Source organism: Triturus cristatus, chromosome 2_2, assembly GCF_964204655.1.
Source record: "Triturus cristatus chromosome 2_2, aTriCri1.1, whole genome shotgun sequence".
Lineage (NCBI taxonomy): Eukaryota > Metazoa > Chordata > Amphibia > Caudata > Salamandridae > Triturus > Triturus cristatus.
This window is the reverse complement of record NC_140582.1, coordinates 1235614336-1235635038: the sequence shown is the minus strand read 5'-3', so window position 1 is coordinate 1235635038 and position 20703 is coordinate 1235614336. Positions and strand designations below refer to the sequence as shown.

The 20703-nt window shown below is 44.4% G+C and overlaps 1 protein-coding gene across 2 annotated transcripts in view; it reads right to left on the bottom strand.

The window, feature by feature from the left end:
• PCGF1 (polycomb group ring finger 1) overlaps nt 1-20418 on the bottom strand; it is a 250912-nt gene extending 230494 nt beyond the window's left edge. For both annotated transcript variants that reach the window (XM_085642901.1, XM_085642902.1), the window contains exon 1: nt 20263-20418. In XM_085642901.1, the coding sequence (XP_085499027.1) occupies nt 20263-20349 (87 nt within the window). In that variant the 5' untranslated portion in view covers nt 20350-20418. The remainder of the gene's footprint in view (nt 1-20262) is intronic.
• Nucleotides 20419-20703: the final 285 nt, after the last annotated feature.

Below are 20703 nucleotides of genomic sequence, written 5' to 3'. Positions count from 1 at the left end.
AGCTTGTGCTTTTTGCAGTGTGAATTATGTCTTCACCTCTAACACGGATGCAAGGCCAAAGTTTGCACTAAAATACAGTACAAAAGGATGGGTTTGCATTTTCGGCAAATGTCTCATTATTTTACACAAAGATGCAAAAGCAAAATATGTATTTTGCACACCATTTCCATCCCATGACCAACAGATTCTTCATGCTATACACATAGGCAAGAATCTCTGGATTTTCATCGTTTTAACATGCAGGGTGATGTGGAAAGGGGAGCGGCGTAGCTCAGACGCAATGGAAAAAATGTGGGTACGGTTTGGTTGGCAGGCTGGAAACACCACAAGTTACAATTCAAAAGCTAAAACACCCATTAGCAATTTCAATAGGTCTGGCTTATAACTAAGCATGCTCTTCAACTCCTGCTGAGTTTAGGCTCTCAATAACCCACAAATCATGTACTCTGTTTCTCAGCCTTTTGATTACCAGGATATGGATTTAATAGCAGACTCCAAAGCTTTGGAATGTAATGATCTCCTCAGCTCGCTGAATCTTACTCATCAGAACAAGCACCCAAACATGCCAAAGGCCATACTTTGATGAGCTTTGGTCTTCTGATCTCTGAGATCATAGCGTACACAATCGCCCCATGTCTCATAACCATTTTATATAATAGAAATGAAGGTCTCCTGGCAGGGTACCAACTACTAAACAAAAGCTTGTTCCTCTAGTCAGTGGAAGACCCTTAACTGTATGGAGGTCACTCGGGAACTCTTTGATGGGGATTGCCCCCCTCCTACTGAAATAGATGAACACTCTACTTGATTCGATCCCCAAACCTATGAATCGGCGTATGTCGTCAAAGTGCACCCACTTCCGATCACAGTTCAGATTTGCCCTCTGGTTCACTCAGGAGCGGAATGAGGCTACAGCTAAATTATGAAAAAACTAACACAAATGGTGGGCTCGCTTACCCTCTAACTGAGCGCAGCTGTGAAAGATTCAACTCAAACCCACAAACAGCTGATCTTTAGGACTAAACAATCCTGCTGCTCCGAAAGGATTAGTGCATCCAATAATGTTCAGAAGTCAATTTCAAGATCATAAATGAGCTTACTAACACCTCCATGATTATGCCGGAGATGACCCTTCCCAGGAATTGTGTGACCACCTTAACAACTACTTACTGCACAACATTTCTTATATCAGGAACGAGCCTGACCTCAATCCCTTTGCATTGTCCTTCTCTGGTGCTGCCTGATGTCCAGTAATTAATGATCAATCATGCTTACTTTTAGAACTGAATGGTTCCCTTTAGTTCACATCTGGTTCCCCACTTGATTCATATCCTCCCGCCACTTTTAAAATGCTTCACCCAAGGATCATTTCCTCTTTCAGGACATTAATGAATTCTTCCTTGAGCAAAAATGAAGTTCCTACGTTCTTTAAAACTGCCACGGTCATCCATTTTGAATAAAGTAGGATCAAATCTTTCCTTACCTCAAGAACTTTCAAATTCAACGCTTTTCATTTTTTCTTTTTGGAACATTGGAAATCAAGTAGCTTACACCCTAAGATGCCATCCTCAAGCTAACAACTGTCTGTTAACCTTCCAGGCACGCTTTAGATAGGCGCACAGTACAGAATAAGTACTGTTAGCCCTTCTTGAGGAAATAAAACTGGATCTGGACACTAGTCGGACTAGTGACCTGGTCTTGTCGGACCTGCCAGTGGAATTTGATACGAAGATCAGAATTCCTTGATGGACTGTCTTGCCGCTGTAGGTATCACAGGCTAAGCATTGAAGTGGTTTCACTTCTTCTCATATAACCTATACTCTGGCATAAAATAAGGTGTATTAATTATCCAGCAGCTTCCCATTTCCTGCGGCATGCCCCAAGGCTATCTGATCTCCCCACATCTGTCACTTCACTTGCCAGGCTGGATAAGAGCGTCACAAAAGGCCTTTATATATTCAGAAGATACTCAATTACTTGCATGTCGAGAGTAGACAACAACCTCCCTTTGCAGCTGGAGTTCAAACAGACTTGATCTGGAATCGGATGGGGAGTAACAAAGTATGAGTGAACTCGGATAAAACGGAGTTGCTGGTCTTGATTAGTCGCAATGACCTTTGGCTGAAATGGATACAATTTTCACCCCTTCAACTACTGTGAACAGCCCTGTAGTCATGACTGACTTCCAAAATACTTTGACTTAAATAGCTTCACTAATCCCCTCCAGTGTGTATAGTTTTAAAATATTGCAAAAGATTCTTACTTTGCTACTCTGTTAGAGCCCAGATTGGATCCATCCCGCCTGGACGATGCAAAATCTTTATACTTGAATTTACAGAAATATATTATACAAAAGCTGCAGGTGATCCAACCCACTGCAGCGTGGTCGATATTTGGATTCCCATGTACTACATCTATTAAACATTTACTGCAGAAACTGCATTGGCTCCCCCATCCCACAGCGCTATCAGTACAAAGTATGATGTATCATCTTTAAGGCCCCCTCTACAATTATCGGTGCTCCATCAGCAATAGTCTTCAGAGAAATATTCCTACCAGAAACTTAAGATTGTCGTCAGCAAACCGAGCCTTCCGGCAAATGCCTATTGTATCTCATTACAGTGATTTATCCACTTGTGTTATTGGTATGGAAGCATACCTTACTGTATAGCAACAGCACATGAAATAAGGGCTATATTTAAAAATACATCTCAGTAACTGACGAGTTTAGGTAATCAATAAGTCAGCATACATGCATCATACGTACACTCTGACACTCAACCTTTTACTCGTAAATCAATTCATCCACCCCCAGACTCTTTATACAGCCACAAGAAGACACACACACACACACACACACACACACACACACACACACACACACACACACACACACACACACACACACACACACACACACACACACACACACACACACACACACACACACACACACACACACACACACACACACACACACACACACACACACACACACACACACAAAATAAACTAAAATAATAAAAGTGGAACAGAAAACATGGTGTTGCTTAAATGTGGCAGTGACAGGAATCAGAATAAAAGTGTTAGGAATAACAGTTCCTACTCCCCTAAGCCATGCCGGAGATACAGGATACACAACCCATTTTTATTCATGACCATTAAGCCCAGGTTGCTCAAGTAGGAAAACAATTACACCCATCTTAATGGGCATTAAGTGAATCTGGATCACCGACAGACTGGTTTTGTTAACAAGGTATGCAAACCTCTCACTCACACAAAGTGGCATGATTCATCGTACTACTGTTCCATGTCAGCAACTATGCAGAGTCCTTATTTTGAAAAGGATTGTTTAAAATGGTATTAAGTATAGGACCTTTACTATTTTATAAGGTTTTAATCCCTACTTGCACAAGATTAATAAATCTAAAGATAGAGTATACGGTAATGCAGGACACATTCTTCATCTTATCTGTAGGATCCACTTGTTTCAGCCCCATCAGATCAAGCTGAAATGTTGCATGGCTTTCATAAGAACCCAAAAGGAACCTAACCTGCACTAATTATAACTCAGGTTTGTGGAAGATAAACAGAAAGCACAACAGTGCACATGGTGAAAAAACACAATTAAAACGTGTGCATGTATGCAGATTACCTCATGCACTGACCAGTGATCCGCCCTTCAACACCGAGAAAATCTGCACAGGCCAGTTTTAGTCCCGGTCAGCCATGGAAGAATGCAAAATAGCAGCTTCTGCATTAAGACATTTGCTCTTCCTGCACATTGCATAACATCTATTACTGTACAAAGTATTTAACTTACTTCTGTATTTTTGGACACTGAAACAGTTTATAATTTCAGGTAGCCGTACTTAAGTTTTAAGTGGTAAATCATTTTTTGTACAGGCCTCCTTATGGGGAACCAGATGACCTCCGACTATGGAGATTGGTATACATACATTATTTGTTATTAGTCTAGGGAGGAGTCTGGTGGATCATGTTCTACATCGGTCAACCGTTCCTTAACGCCTCTGTAAATGTGTATTCTGGTATTACCTCAGTAAAGTGTTGTTTCTCGTCTACGGATTATGTAAGTAGTATTATATGAATATAACCCGTCTATCTTGGTAGGAGGTTTCTCAAGTAGCCATCTTAAACTATAGGAATAGCGAGATGCAGCTTTGCAAACTCAAGGCTGCACGGTGTAGACTATGCAGCATTCAAGATGGTGAAACAGCAGGAGCATTGGCAACTGTGCAGCATTCACACAGGCAGCCAGAGGAAGCTTGTAGGATCTTGAGCATTAGACGCAGTCTGTAACCAGCTCCGGCCCCGCAGGGGTCAACATAATGGATGTTGCTGAGATGGTCATTTACTGTAGAAAGAAATCAACTTCCACCCAATATGGACACCACTTTCATTTACATCATTAGTATTTCCTCTTCCTGGGCACGGGGCTATGGCAATATAAACAAGCACTGGCATAGCCAATAGGTCTCACCTTTGGGACCTTATAAGTGTTTAGCCACGCAACACTTGATGTTGTTGCACCAAGGAAATTGTGCTCGATAACGTAATAAATGTTTATAACATAACATAAGGTCCCAAAGGCGAGACCGAATGGCTATGCCAATGCTTGTTTAGATTGTAAAGACTTCTAATAATTTGGTATTAGCCCTCGTAAAACTATAGCACAGGCAGATGGATTATTCAGAATTACCTTTACTAACATCAGCCTTGACTAAATTAATGAACAACATATGTTTTTCAACTGCAGAAGAATTGTGGCGCTGGTGGGACGGTGGAGGGTAGAGGGCCTGGGTCGTCAGAAGAGGGAGCTTGACACAGATCATCATACACATGGGATGGGGAGGAATGGTGAAAGGACAGGGGCAGTAAACCAAGAAGGGGGCTGTGAAAGTCAAGAACTAAGATTACAAGGTTCAGGGACAAAAGGCTTCGGCGACGTCGAAGTGAGGACAGTCATGGTGGAGAAAAGCTACTGGGTACAATGCGGAGAAGGGATGGAACAAGATGCAAAACATCAGGACGGGCCTGAAGAAAAAGAGGGGCAAAGACAGGTGGGACACAGCCCAATGACAAACCAGAAGAGGGAATCTGACAAGGACAGGGGCCAGGGTTACCACAGTGGCCATGCATCATGTGCAATGGTGTGGCAGGACAAGACCAAGATCCTGTGGTTGCAGGGCAAGTGAATTTTGTAGCCCATTTGCTGTTCACACCATTAATGAAATGAAGGTAGCCCGCATGCAATAGGATATACAGAGGCAGAAATTCTGGGCATGTTTGGACAAAAGCTACAAGTGCAGAGGTGGGCAATGACGACAAGAGCAGCTGAAAAAGAGCACGGTGACACAGAGGAGCCAGCACGTGGCGTGCTACCTACACATCATAACGGACACTGACATCAGCAAGCAATCGTTCCACGGGTGTCCTAATAAATCTGCCTTCAAACCGATGGCAAAATACTTCAATTAAATACCAGCAGTAGAACTGCCAGGAAGGTTTTCCCCAAGACAATAAGCACAATGATCTGCATAAAAAAAAGATCAGTAGACTTTGTACACACAAATGTGCATTGCGACATTAAATCTTGCAACAGAAAAATAGTTTTGCAGAGTAAAATGTTTTGTCTTCTTTGGTAAGAGACTACAATATTTTCCAGACTCTGCTGTTTAACCCCTTCAGTGCCCCGCCCTTTCCCCCTTCCGTACCGGGCATTGTATTAGCGGGCGGGGTCCATGACGAGATAGTCTCGTCATGGGCACAGCGCAACCGCGCGCCATGATGAGACTATCTCGTCATGGGCATAGAAGAGGTTAAGCGCAACTACACAAAAAATAAAAACATCCACCACCTTGGAACGTAACAAATAAATAAGTCTGCTCTCTTTCTTGAAGGTCCCAATATTAAAGCCAAATTAATCTTGTTATATGGTTACTAAAACTGATGTAGGTATTATTATGGCACATGTTAACACTAACTGCTTCTGTGCCAGACACGTACGGAATGTTTGCACTGATAATGTACAAGCATTTGAGGGACACTTCCCTGGAAATTTGTGCCTTGCATCATGAATACATAACACTTCGTAAAGACGTGTTAGGTACAATTTCTTTTATAACATACACATGTGCCAATATGGACATCAAGTGATTAAAGACACACTTAAGCAAAGTGTCCCTACCTTCTGAATTGTCCCAGTTGATATAATAAGAACCCCTCTAGGAACCTCTGACCCAAACCTTTGTTATGTTTCTAGACAGTATGGCCCTCTTAAATGCTTCTTCTGGCAATCTCTTTATTAATAAAATATAAAACAAATAAACACTGATCGTAACTCGTAATATACATGTCAAATATAAGTGAAAGGAAAACGTAAAGCAAATAAAGAACACTACACTGCAAATAAATTAAAGTTCTTGTGCCACGTTGTGTAGAAGAAGCAGTCTTTTGTCCCCGTCTCGAATTATGAAAGTGAAGCAGTGTACCGCGATAAACTATAATCCAAAATGATTAACTAAAACAAACTTCTTTAGGGCATCAAGTTATACATTATGTAGCACAAGTATTATGTCAACCTACTTTAGGGCATCAAAGTATAAAAATGATACAATGAACCACGATTACATATGTATTAAAATCAGTACCGTAAACTACTTTACAGCATCAGAAACAGTAACAAGTACAAATGCGTCTCACTCTCGGCGTGGCCCGTGGGTTAACTGACGCTCGGTAAACAAGTGAGAGGGGTGGGTGGAGGGGGGGGGGGGGGGGGGGGGAGTGCGTCCGAGAGCAGGGACACGCAGCGTTTACCTTGCAGGAGCAAGCGCGATAATTGCTAACAGATGGCGCCGCTCGCTCCCGCAAGGCAAACGCCAAACGTGCATGCGTTGCAATAGAAAGCAATGCAAAACGTGCAAGTTTTTGGCAACAAAAAAAAAACTGAGCGATTCCAAAAGGTCCCCTCCTATGCAGCGCATGCGTGCTGCGTAGGCGAGACCTAAATAGCCAAGTCTCAATTTAGACACATTGCGTGTTAGTAGGCTTACTTCACTTTTGTGCAGTTAGTAAACAGTTTCTCCTGCATTGAACACCTTGTTTTTCCATTCACTTTCCTTGAAGTTTTATTTGTGCTTCCTTTGGCATTTGTTCCTCTCCTTTAGATTTTCTTAGTGAAAAACTGCTGCTATGTATTGTGCCTGGAACCAATTTCTGCTTGCTTCCCTACTGCCTAAGCTAGATTATTTGGGAAAAGAAATTCTAGATTCACAAATCCTGCAAGCCTAGTAGAGGCCATCGGGACTATGGAGGATCCAAGATTTTAAAATTCTGCTTTTTTTCCCCCTTTCATTTGATTACATTTTGAGGGAGGGTCCCTCTGCCCCGTCCCATCATAGGATTGGGGGTTTGGGTACTCTCACCTTTCAGCCTTATGCTGTTTATTTTATTTTACCCCCAACACAGAGCACAGTGCACCCTGTTGGGTAATAGTGGCTACAACAGACCGGAAAATAGAAGCTAGCTTTTTTTTTCCTTCTTAAACTTGATTTGCAAATCCTCTGTGGATTAAGGAATACACAAATAAACAATCCAGATATCTCTAACTTTCAACCATCCTAGATAACATTCCCCCCCCCCCCCCAAAAACAAAAAAAACCTTGACACCAATTACTCAAAAGACACTGAACGGGTTTAAACCATACCAACAAATGGGACTTCCTTGAGTAAAGTGAGGAAATTCTGGTCGGCCATTATCTTCTCTCTCAGACAGGAAAGTATCCTTCCTGTTTGATGTAATATTGGAAATGCCCATTTTTTTTTATATAAACACTCCTCCCCGGTTTTTTGAAGTCCTTGTCTTGCGGATCTTCACAAATGTGCTGTTTCTCAATGGGAAGTGGTTGATTCTTTTTTATTGAAATGTTTCATGTAGATTCATCAAGCGGCACCCAAGTGAACAAGAAAACAAAAAAATGCTTTTTCAATGGAAAGTAAGACTAAACTATAAGTATGCAGACACAATTGTCCCCTATGTAATATAAATACACTTGGTCTCACCGTCACTGTATAAAAACCTTTTCTAGTTTTCCTATTGCAGTTTATCTGTGACATCACTCTCAGTCAACCCCAGGACATTGGGGTGTGGTCTGCCAATTTTTTTTCCCGTTTATTTCATCATGGCAAATGTATTCCAAAAGTACCATATAGCAAATTTAAAATGAGCCACACTGAAAACAATTGCACTTCAGGTGCCAGATATCCGCAACCTTAAAGCAGATCTATACTGTGATACACATTACAAACACGTGTGTACAATCCACTTTTATCGTTGAGCCGCGTAAGCTGAACAGAAGAAGAAGAAACAGTGGGCTTCCGTTTCCTTCACTATTCGGCACATAGGGCGTGGTTCGGAAGTCGGCCTAGAGCTGGTAGTGGACTAGTTGCTGGTGCAGCCTCTTAATGGTGAAATTCCGTACCTGAATTTACATACAAATGCTTAGCAGCATGAGCAATAATATCTAACAAGCATTTACAATGCAATAGTCTCTGCATTGTTAAAGTTAGAGCTGTTGGCATTGCTCATGACATTATTCTTGTTTATGTTTTTGTTTCTAAAACATTTAAAGAAACGGCATTGTTATTTACAATGTCAATAGCTTAATCACTCTCAAATGTGAGACCTATTGCATTTGCACCCACACACACAAAGCCACACACAAATAGAGCCACCCACAGAGCCACCTACACACACACACACAGAGTTACCCACACACAGAGCCACCACGCATAGAGCCACCTACATAAAAAAAAGCCACACCCGCAGAGCCACATACACAGAGCCACACAAACAGAGCCACACACACACATAGAACCTCCCACACACACACAGCCTCCCACACACACACACACAGAGCCACACATACATACACAGATCCACATACACACACCCACATACAGAACCACACACACACACACACACAAATAGAGATCTAGACACATACACATTGATCTTGGGAGCCAAAGCAGAAGTGGCACTCACTTCACCTCCTGTTCAAATGTTAACTGGTCTCTTTGTATATGATTTGGGTAACTTTTTACTCCACACAAGCTCCTGAACACTGCTTGGTGGTCAGATATGAGGCTCTAGTTTGTTATACACAGATGGTAGAACACGACTTTATAATGATGTGGTAGGAATCTTTTGGTGTCATTCTTGAGGTTTTATTCATCCTGGCAATTGGTTTTGTAGCTGGTTAGTAGATTGTGTGCTGGTAGTGAAGTCTGTAAGGGAAGAGTTGATGTCCCAGGTAGTGGGCACCCCAATAATATAAAGGTTTGGGTACTCGTACAAAGCCACTTACCTAAGGCTCCCCGATGTCTACGCCAGACCTAGTTTATCCCCAGGTAACTACCCACGTTTTGGAGGATTCAGAAAACAAGAAGGGTGTAACGCAGCTCATATCTCTCCTACGATTCTGTTCAAAATGTGACAGCCCAGAAAAATTCTTTGGCCTATCCCTCCAACAAGTGGTAAACCCTACTGAACAGAGCTTTTTTTAGGTCTCAGCTCGAAGGCTGCGCTTGCGCAGTCTCGCTCCGAGATTTAATGTTTAGGAGTGGGGCTTTAACCCGCCCCTTTTTTTTTACCTCTTCTCCATTGGCTGGCCTCTTAAATGCTGGTCAGCCATTGGAGAAGAGGTTTGTCTCTCCAAACAAGCCCAGTCCTTTTCGGATTCGGGGGCATGTTTTTTCGATTCTTTCTCTCCTCTGGAATGTAAACATTCCAGCCAATGGCAAGAGGAGAGAAAGAAAAACACGCCCACGATTCCGAAAACGACACTGCGTTTCTCCAAGGCATTTCTGCTTGACCTCGGAGAAAGGCAGTGGTGTGCTCGTCCTCTCGTCCTCTCCCCCTGCTCTCGGCTCCCGTGTCCTCCTGTCCTCTCAGGCAGTGCACGTAGGGGAGGAATTCTGAATCTGAGGTGAGGTCGGTTTTCATCTCATCCTTACCCACCCACCCCCTCCCCACAGCATCCTCCGTGGGCTTCCCTCTAGTGGGCTCCCTCGCCCGGTCTGCTCCTGGATCTCGCCACCGAAGCGCCTCCTGTGTGCACTGCAGCTCCCCTCGCCTCCTGCTCCGGCAGGATACAGGAGGGGGCGCCGAAGCCTTGCCAGCCAAACCCCTGATGAAACGCAGATTTTTTTTTTGTCTTTCAGAAATATCCCCTGTGCCCGGTTAGATCCTGAATGTCACCGCATGGGCTAATGGTGGACATCCCCGCTCGACCCCCTCACAGCTCCCTAACCTCCCCCCTCCCACGTGCAAACACTCACTGCCCTTCCTTCATTCATACTAAATGAATGTTCAATAGACACCGGTCTGCGGACCGCGGAGAGCGCCCTGCACTCTGGTCCCTCCCATCGCAGTAGCACACCTCCCGGGGGCTTACAGGGGCACTTTTCCGGCTACAAGCCGCATCACTTCCTTCAACTCTTTAGCTCACCGAAGGTGAACCGGCAGTGCCCGCTCTGCAGCAGCCCCCTTTGTTCCTTATTGTGGAGCAGGCCGAGGGGCTGCAGTGCTGAGGATCGCGGACTGGGTGAAACAAGAGATCGAGAATTAAATTGTTGCTCTTTTGCGCCACCCCGCGGTCTTCCTCTGAATTATCGGATTTCACTTGCCAAGTATTGTTGACAGGCCGAAGAAAAAGCAAATCATCTTAGATTGTAAATAGATTAGTGACATTGTGGAAACAATGCATTGCATAACACAAGTTTTAAATTGAATATTTGCAGAAGTGGAAAGTGGCTAACCCTGTTCTGTACGTAATCAATGGTATCAGTTGCCCAAAAACTATCGAATCAACTCATTCATATTTTAAGATGACATTTTCCTTTTTAGGTAGGGGAGGCTGGGGGACGCCAGCGGCTTCTCCTCAACTCCCACTGACAATGTAGCTTGAACATGTTTACATTTTTCTTTAAAAGAAAAGTGGGTAAATCACTGTTGGGAGAAATGTTGCTAAGTGGCGGGACACCACGCACGGGGAGTCAATTGCTATTTCAGTCAGCAATAAATAGCTTCTCTGACCATTTTCAAAAACATATGTATTTACTCTGTCGTTTATCATCAAATGAATTAATCCAATATACTTTTTTTCCAAATACTTTCTCTGTTTCCTAGATGTAACTTTTTCGCACTAGCATGGGAGTGGGTGTCATAGGCATCAAATGTAGTGTCTGTACGACTTTAAGGACAAAGGAAAGTCGTGCTAATGTGCTGTCTATTTATTTTTATTGTAGTAGTTTTATATAGCGCGAATTCGACCCGAAAGTATTGAAACGGTTTATATGAGCATCAATTACCTTACATAAAGTCACGCTCATTTTTTAGGCACGGGAAAAATAAAGTGATTTGCCCAGGATCACAGGATGTGGTGCTGACGCCGATGTCATGTTCCCCAAGTCCAAAGTCTGCAGCTCTGCCAGTTACGTCACATCCGCTCTCAGATTCAGATGAATGCATTATGGGAATGTTTCTTATGACCGTTGCTGCTTTATAGAAGGCTGTATTGAGTAGTGCTTGCTCACCCCCCAAGTTGGAACCGTTTTGCTCGTCCATTAAAAGTCTTGATAACTATTAGACGTTGCGCGATCTTCCCCGGAGCAGAGTTTTGCACACTGGCCAGTTTACTTTTACCCTGGAAAGAGCGTGTCCTGCTGGGCAGTCAGGGCAGAACTAAAAATAAAAAAGGAGTGCCGGTGAGTGCCACCTGCAACCACCGGTTCACATTTACCGGTGTGTGTGTGGTGTCAGTGTTATGCCGTTATGTGTGCTGCGAAATGCACGCATGTGTTGTGGTTGTGTTAACTATTGTGTTAGGATGATTTTGGATATAGAAATGCGTTTAAGCGTTGAGCGCGGTTCCTTATGCCAACGAAGGTGCACTCATATGCACAAATGTGTGTTTGTTGAAGTTTGTGTGCTTTTCTTGTGCGTGCTTGTGAGGCTGTAAGAAAATAAAACTTTATTAAAGATAATAAAAACCCTAATGTGTATCCGTGCTTTGCGGCGAATGGCTATACCGGTTGTGTTTGTGTATTTAGAGCAGACGTTTGTCACGCCATCATAAACACCTTTTAATAACTCTGTGTGTCTGTGTGTGGCTCTGTGGGTGGCTCTATTTGTGTGCGGGTTGCTCTATGTGAGTGGCTCTCTGTGGGTGGCTCTGTGTGTGTGGCTGTGTGTGTGTGGCTCTGTGTGTGGGTGCAAATGCAATAGGTCTCGCATTTGAGAGTGATTAAGCTATTAACAGTGTAAATAACAATGCCGTTTCTTTAAATGTTTTAAAAACAAAAACAAAAATAATGTCATGAGCAATGCCAATAGCTCTAACTTTAACAATGCCGAGATCATTGCAATGTAGATGCTTGTTTTCATAGGAAGGAGGGCTGATGAAACAAGCCTGCCTGACCCCCTATATCTGTCCATGCATTAGGAAATAAAAGCAAAGCCACACCGCATGCATATCCATGCCCCCGCCCCTCCCCCATTCACCAAAACTGATAAATTCCACATCTTCCGGATATCCACATAAATTATGTGTGCATAGAAACAACTTATGCGAATCTCGTTGACTTTCAGGAGGCATCCTGAAAAATGTGGCCTGAATCAAGTCCTCCTTGACTTCTGTTCGGCATGCAACTAGGACACTATTCAGTCAGTGCCAGTGGACCTCACAGATAAACCGTCTCGTTGAACAGCATCCAGAAGGCATGTGGCCTGACCAGCACAGAGAGATGGGAGATTACCTTCCAAGCAAAGAAATATATGCCACGCACCAGGCTGCTTTTTTTGTGGACAGAGAAAGAAAGTTATTTGAAGCGTCTGATGGGATACTCACCAGAAATGTGATGAAAAGTCCTGTATTTTCAATTACAGCTGTAGGTTTATTAAATATTAATCTTTGTGGAGGCTCAAGATTTATTGTTTGCATGCAAATGTAGCACTGCTGGTGCGCAGTTAGTAACACTGACTAGACACATAGCCGTCACGTACCTATGGATGGTCACACACACACATCCCCAACAGTGTACACAATGTCTGATTTACAGCCATAGTATGCACGCTGTAGAGATACCCACAAATTACTAGCACTGCTGTCAAAGTAGCGAACACAAACTACTAGTACCACAGCCAGAGCACATGCTGCTAGTCCAGAATCTTCACGAACGTGCGGTTACACTACAGCCGGGGTCAGCACTGCACGCATTGTCAGTAGCAGTAATGCATCCGTGATGGTTGCCTTCACGGCAAGCACTGCAGCGGGGCGCACACCCACCATGCTAACAGCATCGCAGCCAGCTAATAGATACACAAGGAGCCCATAACCAGATTAAGTGCACACATACACACTACTAGTAATGCAGCTAGGGTGTGTGGGCACACAAAAGGGATGCTTGTGCTAGTACTGCAGTTTGCGTGTGCACAGTACTACAGAGAGCCACCACACACAGTACTGCACCCAGATTATAAACACAAACTCCTAGTATAGGAGACACAGTAAACCCACACATTGCAGCCACAGCCTACCCCTCCCCCACTACTGTCAATACTATTAGCACAACAGCAACCTTCCTACCGACAGCCAAAGCAGTCACTAGCAGTAAAGATAACACAACAAGCAGCTGTAGGCGGTTACAAAAACAATACAATCGGGCTCCATATGCATTGTCTGGCGGTCATTTCTCAAGCTCTCGTATTCGTCTTGAGCGGCGCATTGTCCACCGCAAAGCACGGGACCCTGCACACCCACTGGTCACTGGCTATCGGGGTGCTGGGGAATAAGAAACCCTGCTAGTCACTGTGGGCTCCTGAACATAATCCCCAGGTATCTGAAAGACTGCAGCTTGCTCTAACACCCTACTCACCTCCCGGGTCGGGAGCGCTGGTGGCAAGAAGCGCGACGCGCTAGCAACCCCGGCACATATAAATAGAAAGAGGATAAGGCAGCTCATAGAGTGGACAGCGCAAATGCTTCCCCCTCCCCTCCCCCCCTGCAGCTTCATGGTTCGTCACTCTCGGAGGCCTGCGCGAAGCTGCTGGCGGAAAGGGCTCGGGCCGTTCTGGGCGAATCTCTGCAGCCTCTGTGCCTGCTCCGGGCACGCGACCGATAACACGGCGGCAGGGAGACCTGAGCTGCAGGGGAGGAGGGTACTATGTTTTTACAATAAAATAGAAACGAGAGTCTTGATGTATTAAATAGACCTACGCACCGGGTCTCTTTATATGCTCAACATCTAGATGGGACTCGAGGTTACTTTGCCTCTGCCATTTTAGAAGGCATTTAAGAATAACAAACATATTCTTAAATGCCTTCTAAAATGGCGGAGGCAAAGTAACTTCTCAAGTCTCATCTCGATGTTTCACAAACGGAGTGATTTGGCTCGATCTTCTGCCGATCAAGTTGAGTATATAAAGAGACGCGGTGCATAGGTAGATAATGAGGCATTTTTACGTACGTGCAGGAGATTTTTGAATCCCGGTAGGTGGTCGACCAGCATGAAGGTGGATGAGCATAGGATGCTGGCTTTGCTTAGTATTGTATTTGATTTTAGTAGCTTCGGCCCGAGGAGAGGGAGCGAGCGCCACCATCTTTCTCCAAGGTCAAGCAGCAATGCCTCGGAGAAACGCAGCGTCATTTTCAGATTCGGGGCGTGTTTTTCTTTCTCTCCTCTTGCCATTGGCTGGAATGTTTACATTCCAGAGGAGAGAAAGAAAGTAAAAAACACGCTCCAGAATCCGAAAAAGACAGGGCTTAAATGGACAGACGCCCCTCTCTTCCGATGGCTGGCCTCCGTTTAGGAAGCCAGCCAATGGAGAAGAGGGGCGGGTTAAGCCCACTACTGAAAGACATTAAATCTCGCAAGCGCAGCCTTCGCTAGCCGAGACCTGAAAAGGCAGGGCTCGAAAAATCTGAAAAATGGTACTAGTCCTGCAGGTCTAGTACCTTGAAAACTCTCCTCGACCTAACAGTGACCTACTTGACCTCCGTCTCTGAAAGCGGAACAAAAGTGACAAGATAACAAGATTTAAAGGCATCTTTATTGCTCATTTGCTTTGTGAGCAATAAAAAGGCCTTTAAATCTTGTTGTTATCTTGTCAGATTTGCTCAGTTTTCAAAGACGGAGGACAAAAGTTAGTATGTTTTCCTACTCGCCAGAAAGGGCGAGTAGGGCCTAAAAATAGCTCTACTTCATAAAATTTACCTCGCAAATGCGAGCGGTCGAGTGGATTTGTCGAGCCCTGAAAGGGCTCAAACTTTTACACATTTTAAAAATCAGGAAAGTTTTTCAATTATGCCTCCTGATCCCTGTGAGTGATACAAAGACTCAATAACACATTACCAATAGTGTGCCTTAAGGAGATTCCCTGCAATGGAACTCTGGTTACCCCACATCTCATTCAACCCCAAAGCTGTCACCCAGCACTCCACATAACTGAGCCACGGAATACCACAAACACAGTCCAAAGTCAAGACATCTTGTAAAGTCAATTTGTAGGCTGTCAATTCCTTGGTATGCCCGATTCTGCGACAATAGTACAAGGATCTAGAGGGCCGTTCCCCTGGCCTTTGCTCTATATACTTTCAGTGCTGGTGAGGCTGACCCAGCGCTGCCAGGAGTGCTGGTTGACTCTTGGAAACTTGCAGTGAACAGGACATGGAACTAGAGAGTTTCAGCACCAGATACTCAAAACGTGGAACACTTTCTACCGTTAACTTAAACAACGTCTATGAGCGCCTTTGCAATTCATGTGGGCTGAAGCTCATATATTTGGCTTTCAGCAGGTTCAGCTCAAGCCCACGATCATTACAGAAGACCACAAACTGATCTAATCGTGATTAAGTTCCACTGGTCGCACCAGCAAATAGTAAAGCATGGATTTTACATCCAACCAATTTAGAAGCATCATTTGTTATGGTCAATGACTCCATTTACATAAAGCAACAATAAAGCTGGTGCTGGTACGAAGGCGGAATTGCCCTGCCAGACATACAAAAATATTACTGGACGGCTCAGTTAGTCACTATTAATTGATGGGTTCACCTCCCTGTGGATGCGCCTGCATATCGAATAGTTAGACTAGTTATGCAACCAGGGGGGTACCTCAGGGCCCTTTACGGAAGGACGCGCAACGTCTCTTTCCCGATGCCCACTACGGTGCCACTCTCCCTTTGACACACAACACTGAATGCTCTGGGCTGGCGGGGTAGGATAACCATGCCCACTCCTTTGTGGGAGAAGGCACAGTTGAGCACACTGGCTACGCGGAAAGGCTTTGACAAGTGGGACCTAGTAGGGATATCTAGGGTGGGAGACCTGCAGAGGCAGGGAGCAGTGATCCCGTTTGCTGACCTACAAAGCAAATTTCAGCTGGCGGCATAATGCTATGAGGGAATATACTGATCGTACTGGCGTGTTTCTCGTTTTCTTTATTTTTGTTGTTGGAATATTGTATTGTATGCAATTGAAAATGTCAATAAAAAAAAATAAAAAAAATTCAGCTGGCGGCAACGGAGACTTATCGATACTTGCAAATATGACATGCATTAGTGACTGCATTGCCGAAAAGAGAGGACCCCTTTGACCCTTCCCCACTAGATGACCGACTACAAGATGATTACATGGCCAAGAGGGCCATCTCCCTCACCTATAATAAATCTATCAATAATTCACCAGACACCCTGACTCACCTGCAGGAAAACTGGGCGTGTGACCTTGATGGCCTTGCAGATGATGAATGACCAGAAGCTCTAGCGCCCCCTAGGGAAGTAGCCATAAGGTCTAGGTTCCGACTGGTGCAACTAGAGATCTTACACCACTCTTATTATGCATGCACTACACTGGTGGGGATCGGAAGTGCAACGTCCTAGCTTGGTACTAGACACTGGCCAGGAAGGGACGTTTTTCCACATGATATAGGGCTGCCCAGTGGATCAGCAATATTGGGAAGCTGTAATAACATGCTTAAATAACGTAAGTGGAAGCTGCAGAGATGCTACGGCGAAGTGGTGTTTGCTGAACATTTGGGACTATACTGATCTCACCAAAATAGCACAAATATGGGTGATGTTGGGATTGATGACGGCAAAGCGAAATATGGTAGGATGTGGAGGGCCGAATTCACACCACAACTGAATGACTGGAAATGGGACATGGATTGGTGCATGTTGGCGGAAAAGGTTGTCTATGAGAGTAGGGGTTGCCCGAATAAATGGAAAAATATGGGGGAGGTGGAACACCGATTGGGGAGAACTGTGTACCCCTCGGGAAAGACTCAGACTTGAGAATCTGCAACATAAACACACTGGTTTTCATAATGCCCTGTGACTTGTGGGTGGGTGCGGGGTGGAACACAGGGACTTTGAGCTTGTACGGGAATATGATCATGTTTGTCAATAGTCTGATGCTGTAATGTGCACTGCTTGCTGACATTGGTGCTTAGTTTGTTCTACTGGTCATCAAAATATCTTATTAAAAAAAACTATAACCAGGATTCTATCAGACATACCCATGGCTTTTAAGAAAGTCCGGCCTCAAAAAATCACTAAAATGTTATTAGATCTGCAGGTCTAGTGACTTGAATAATCTACTCAATCCAACTATAAAAACTTGACCTGCAAATTGGTCTCAAATTGTGTCATCCTGGACAAATGATTTATTTTACAGACATGCCTTTTTCTTCATTATCACAAATGACAGCACCTTCAAACGTGAGTTCAGCATGTCTTTCGTAAAAAATGTATAATATTGATATAGCCCACATATAGGTTAGACATGAACCCCAACTTGCCTCTTATTTTACTAATAGCATTGTCATCAGGGTGGGGGCAAGAATGTTTCTCAGTTAAGGTTTATAAACTCTCACTTTTAATAAACATATTACTAAAGCATGATGTGGCAGCGTACTGTTTTTTAGACAGCACATTTTCCATTGAAATGGCCACAAACGTTACCACTAACATGCAGTTCTACGGATAAAATTATAGGGTACAAATAATATGTGGAAATTGGGTTTCCGCAAATATATTTAGCATTTACACATCACTAAGTAAAGTGTTCTGATTTGTTATGATCCTATTAAAATCTTTGTTTCTTTTACACAGAGTTACAAAAACAAGCATTAAAAATGCAATAGGTCGCACCTTTCATTAAGTTAAAGCCATTTACTTTGCTATACAATACCATCAGCAAAGCAAAGGGCTTTAACTTAATCAAAGGCGAGACCTATTGCATTTCCAATGCTTGTTATGTAACGCAACTGGTGGTATGTAAAGCACTCCGATACCTTTTAAGTTCACGCTATATAAAACTCCGGGGGTAAAAAGTGTGTTTTAAAGTCCTGGTAGATGTATGATGTTAGCGTGGTCGCTCATTCGGTTTGCACCAATTAGGGGCATACAGGCCACACTCTGGGATCCATTCACAATGCCCACAAGCACATTTCTCATCATTCCAGCTGCCTGGGAATCAACTATGGACTGCCACCCCGTTACAGTTCATATCAGAGTTAACAATACCATAAAGGAATGAAAGCAAGTCGAAAAAGATAGCCAACTCCCCCTTCCCACACACTGAATCCCAGGCATAGTTTCCACTAGCAACCCAGCTATTAAAGTCCCAAAACTGCTGCAACTACTATCACGTTGGAATCACCATTTAGAGCCACCCATTGCCAAGCGCAACATCGCTTGTCCATTGGACTTGAAACTGAAATTACACAACTCTGATGTTTCACGAAGACCTTGTTAGACCTCCCAAAATTGAGACCATCTCAAGCTCAAAGACAATCCTTTTCTGGTTACATGCCTACTATTTGGAACTCCGTACCAGACAAATTACAATGGTTTCCCTTTAGAAAAAGACTCAGTACTTTATTACTCACGAGAGACCTGGCTTGAAGATACAAAAAAATGCTCTGCCTCTCATTCCGCGGATGCTGAGCCATCTTCACTTCGCCCAATGCTGTGCTGTACCAGGTTCACAGCACCGGGATGTTATGGTCTCCCCCTTATTGCTACTTACGTCTACCCTGGTCTTTCCCATCATTGTCCATTCCTCACCCTTCAGCCTCATGGTACATACAGTATTTCTCTTGGAGGGGTAGCTCAGCGTCACACGTTTAAAGCACTTATGTGCTGTCTGTGTTATTAATAAATGTAATGTTCCTACATGTCCACTGTGTGCCTTGATGAATTCTGCATTAAAGGTTGTCGCAGACATGGAGAACATTGCTAATGTGCATTTTAGGTTGAACATCTTAGACACGCCACCTTATAACGTACTAAGGGGCGTATGCAGCACTCGCTCACATGGTGACCCTCGGCCAGTGACAAGCATCAGAGTGCTTGCTGACGAAGTCTTCCGCTTAATGAGGATCCGACAAACCTGAAGTCCAACCCCTGGAAGGGTCACCCTGTTGACATGTCAAACACCTGCTGTGGACTTCAGTGGGGTCACCCGGGCCTCATTGCTAAACTCCCTCACCCTCCAAACACACTGCTCCCCTCTGTGCTCAATGGGCTCAGGAGCCACGAACAGCAGCCCGTATGTCATTCAAGGCTCAGAGGGTAAGGAATGAAGTGGGATGAGTTTACAGATCCGCATCGTGACGCATAACCGACATTATCCAAGCAGTGCCCACGGTTCAGGGACGACTGAGCAATTCTTACTTTCGTCGAGAGTAATACTGGGTTCTTTAAAGAGAGGGGATGCTTCCATTTTATCACAATTAAAGCTCGTGTTCACTTTTTATACAATATAGTGGCCCTATCAAGTTCACAAAGAAGCCTCCTGTCCACTTTATAAACATTAGGATGTTTCTCTTGGCTCCTCACAGCGCCAAGAAGGCCCGTCAAGCGCCCACTGGCATCACTGAACTGCTTGGGCGCTGTGCGCACGCGCAGCCGTGAACTTGGTACCAAACACTTCCCAGTCTCGCACTTGCACCTGCTCCGGGGACAGACGTGCGCATGCGTAGAGCTTCTAGCACCACATCGGGCATGCGCAATAACTTTCCCTGCTCGCGTCTCCCTGAAGAACCTGCGCACTCTCCAACTTGTCCCTTTAAGGATGCCTCCACCTGACACCCTCTCCTTGAGGCCGGCAATAAACGCGGCGCTCTCGCTAAGGCTGCCCCGCGACCCCCGCAGTCTCCCTGCGAACCACGCGTACCTCGTTCCGCAACGGGTCCATCTTATAGACTGCCTGCAGTTGGTTTCGCAGCCGCATCGCAATCGCCATCGGCTCCTGGGTCGCCATTTTAGATCGGCCTCTGGCTTCCGGCTCTGAGGAGGCGGGTCCACGTCGCCATGGAAACGAGCGTCTGAAGCGTGAACGTCACAGGACAGCCCCTCTCTTTCGTCATGCGCAGTCCCGAAGACTGTCCTACGCCTCCGCCATCTCTGAATAGTGGGAATTTTTACTGGCTCTGAAGGGGACCAATGAACCAAAATGATCTAGGTCTGTGTGATTCGTTTTCACACTTATCAATATCTTATTGTTTGTCGAACCATTTTAACCAAAATATTTATACGTAAATTCCTTCAGTATTTTTAGATAGATTCGAGTTGAAGAAGTTCGCGGTGTTTTAGAGCTCGAGGTCGCTTCGTGTGT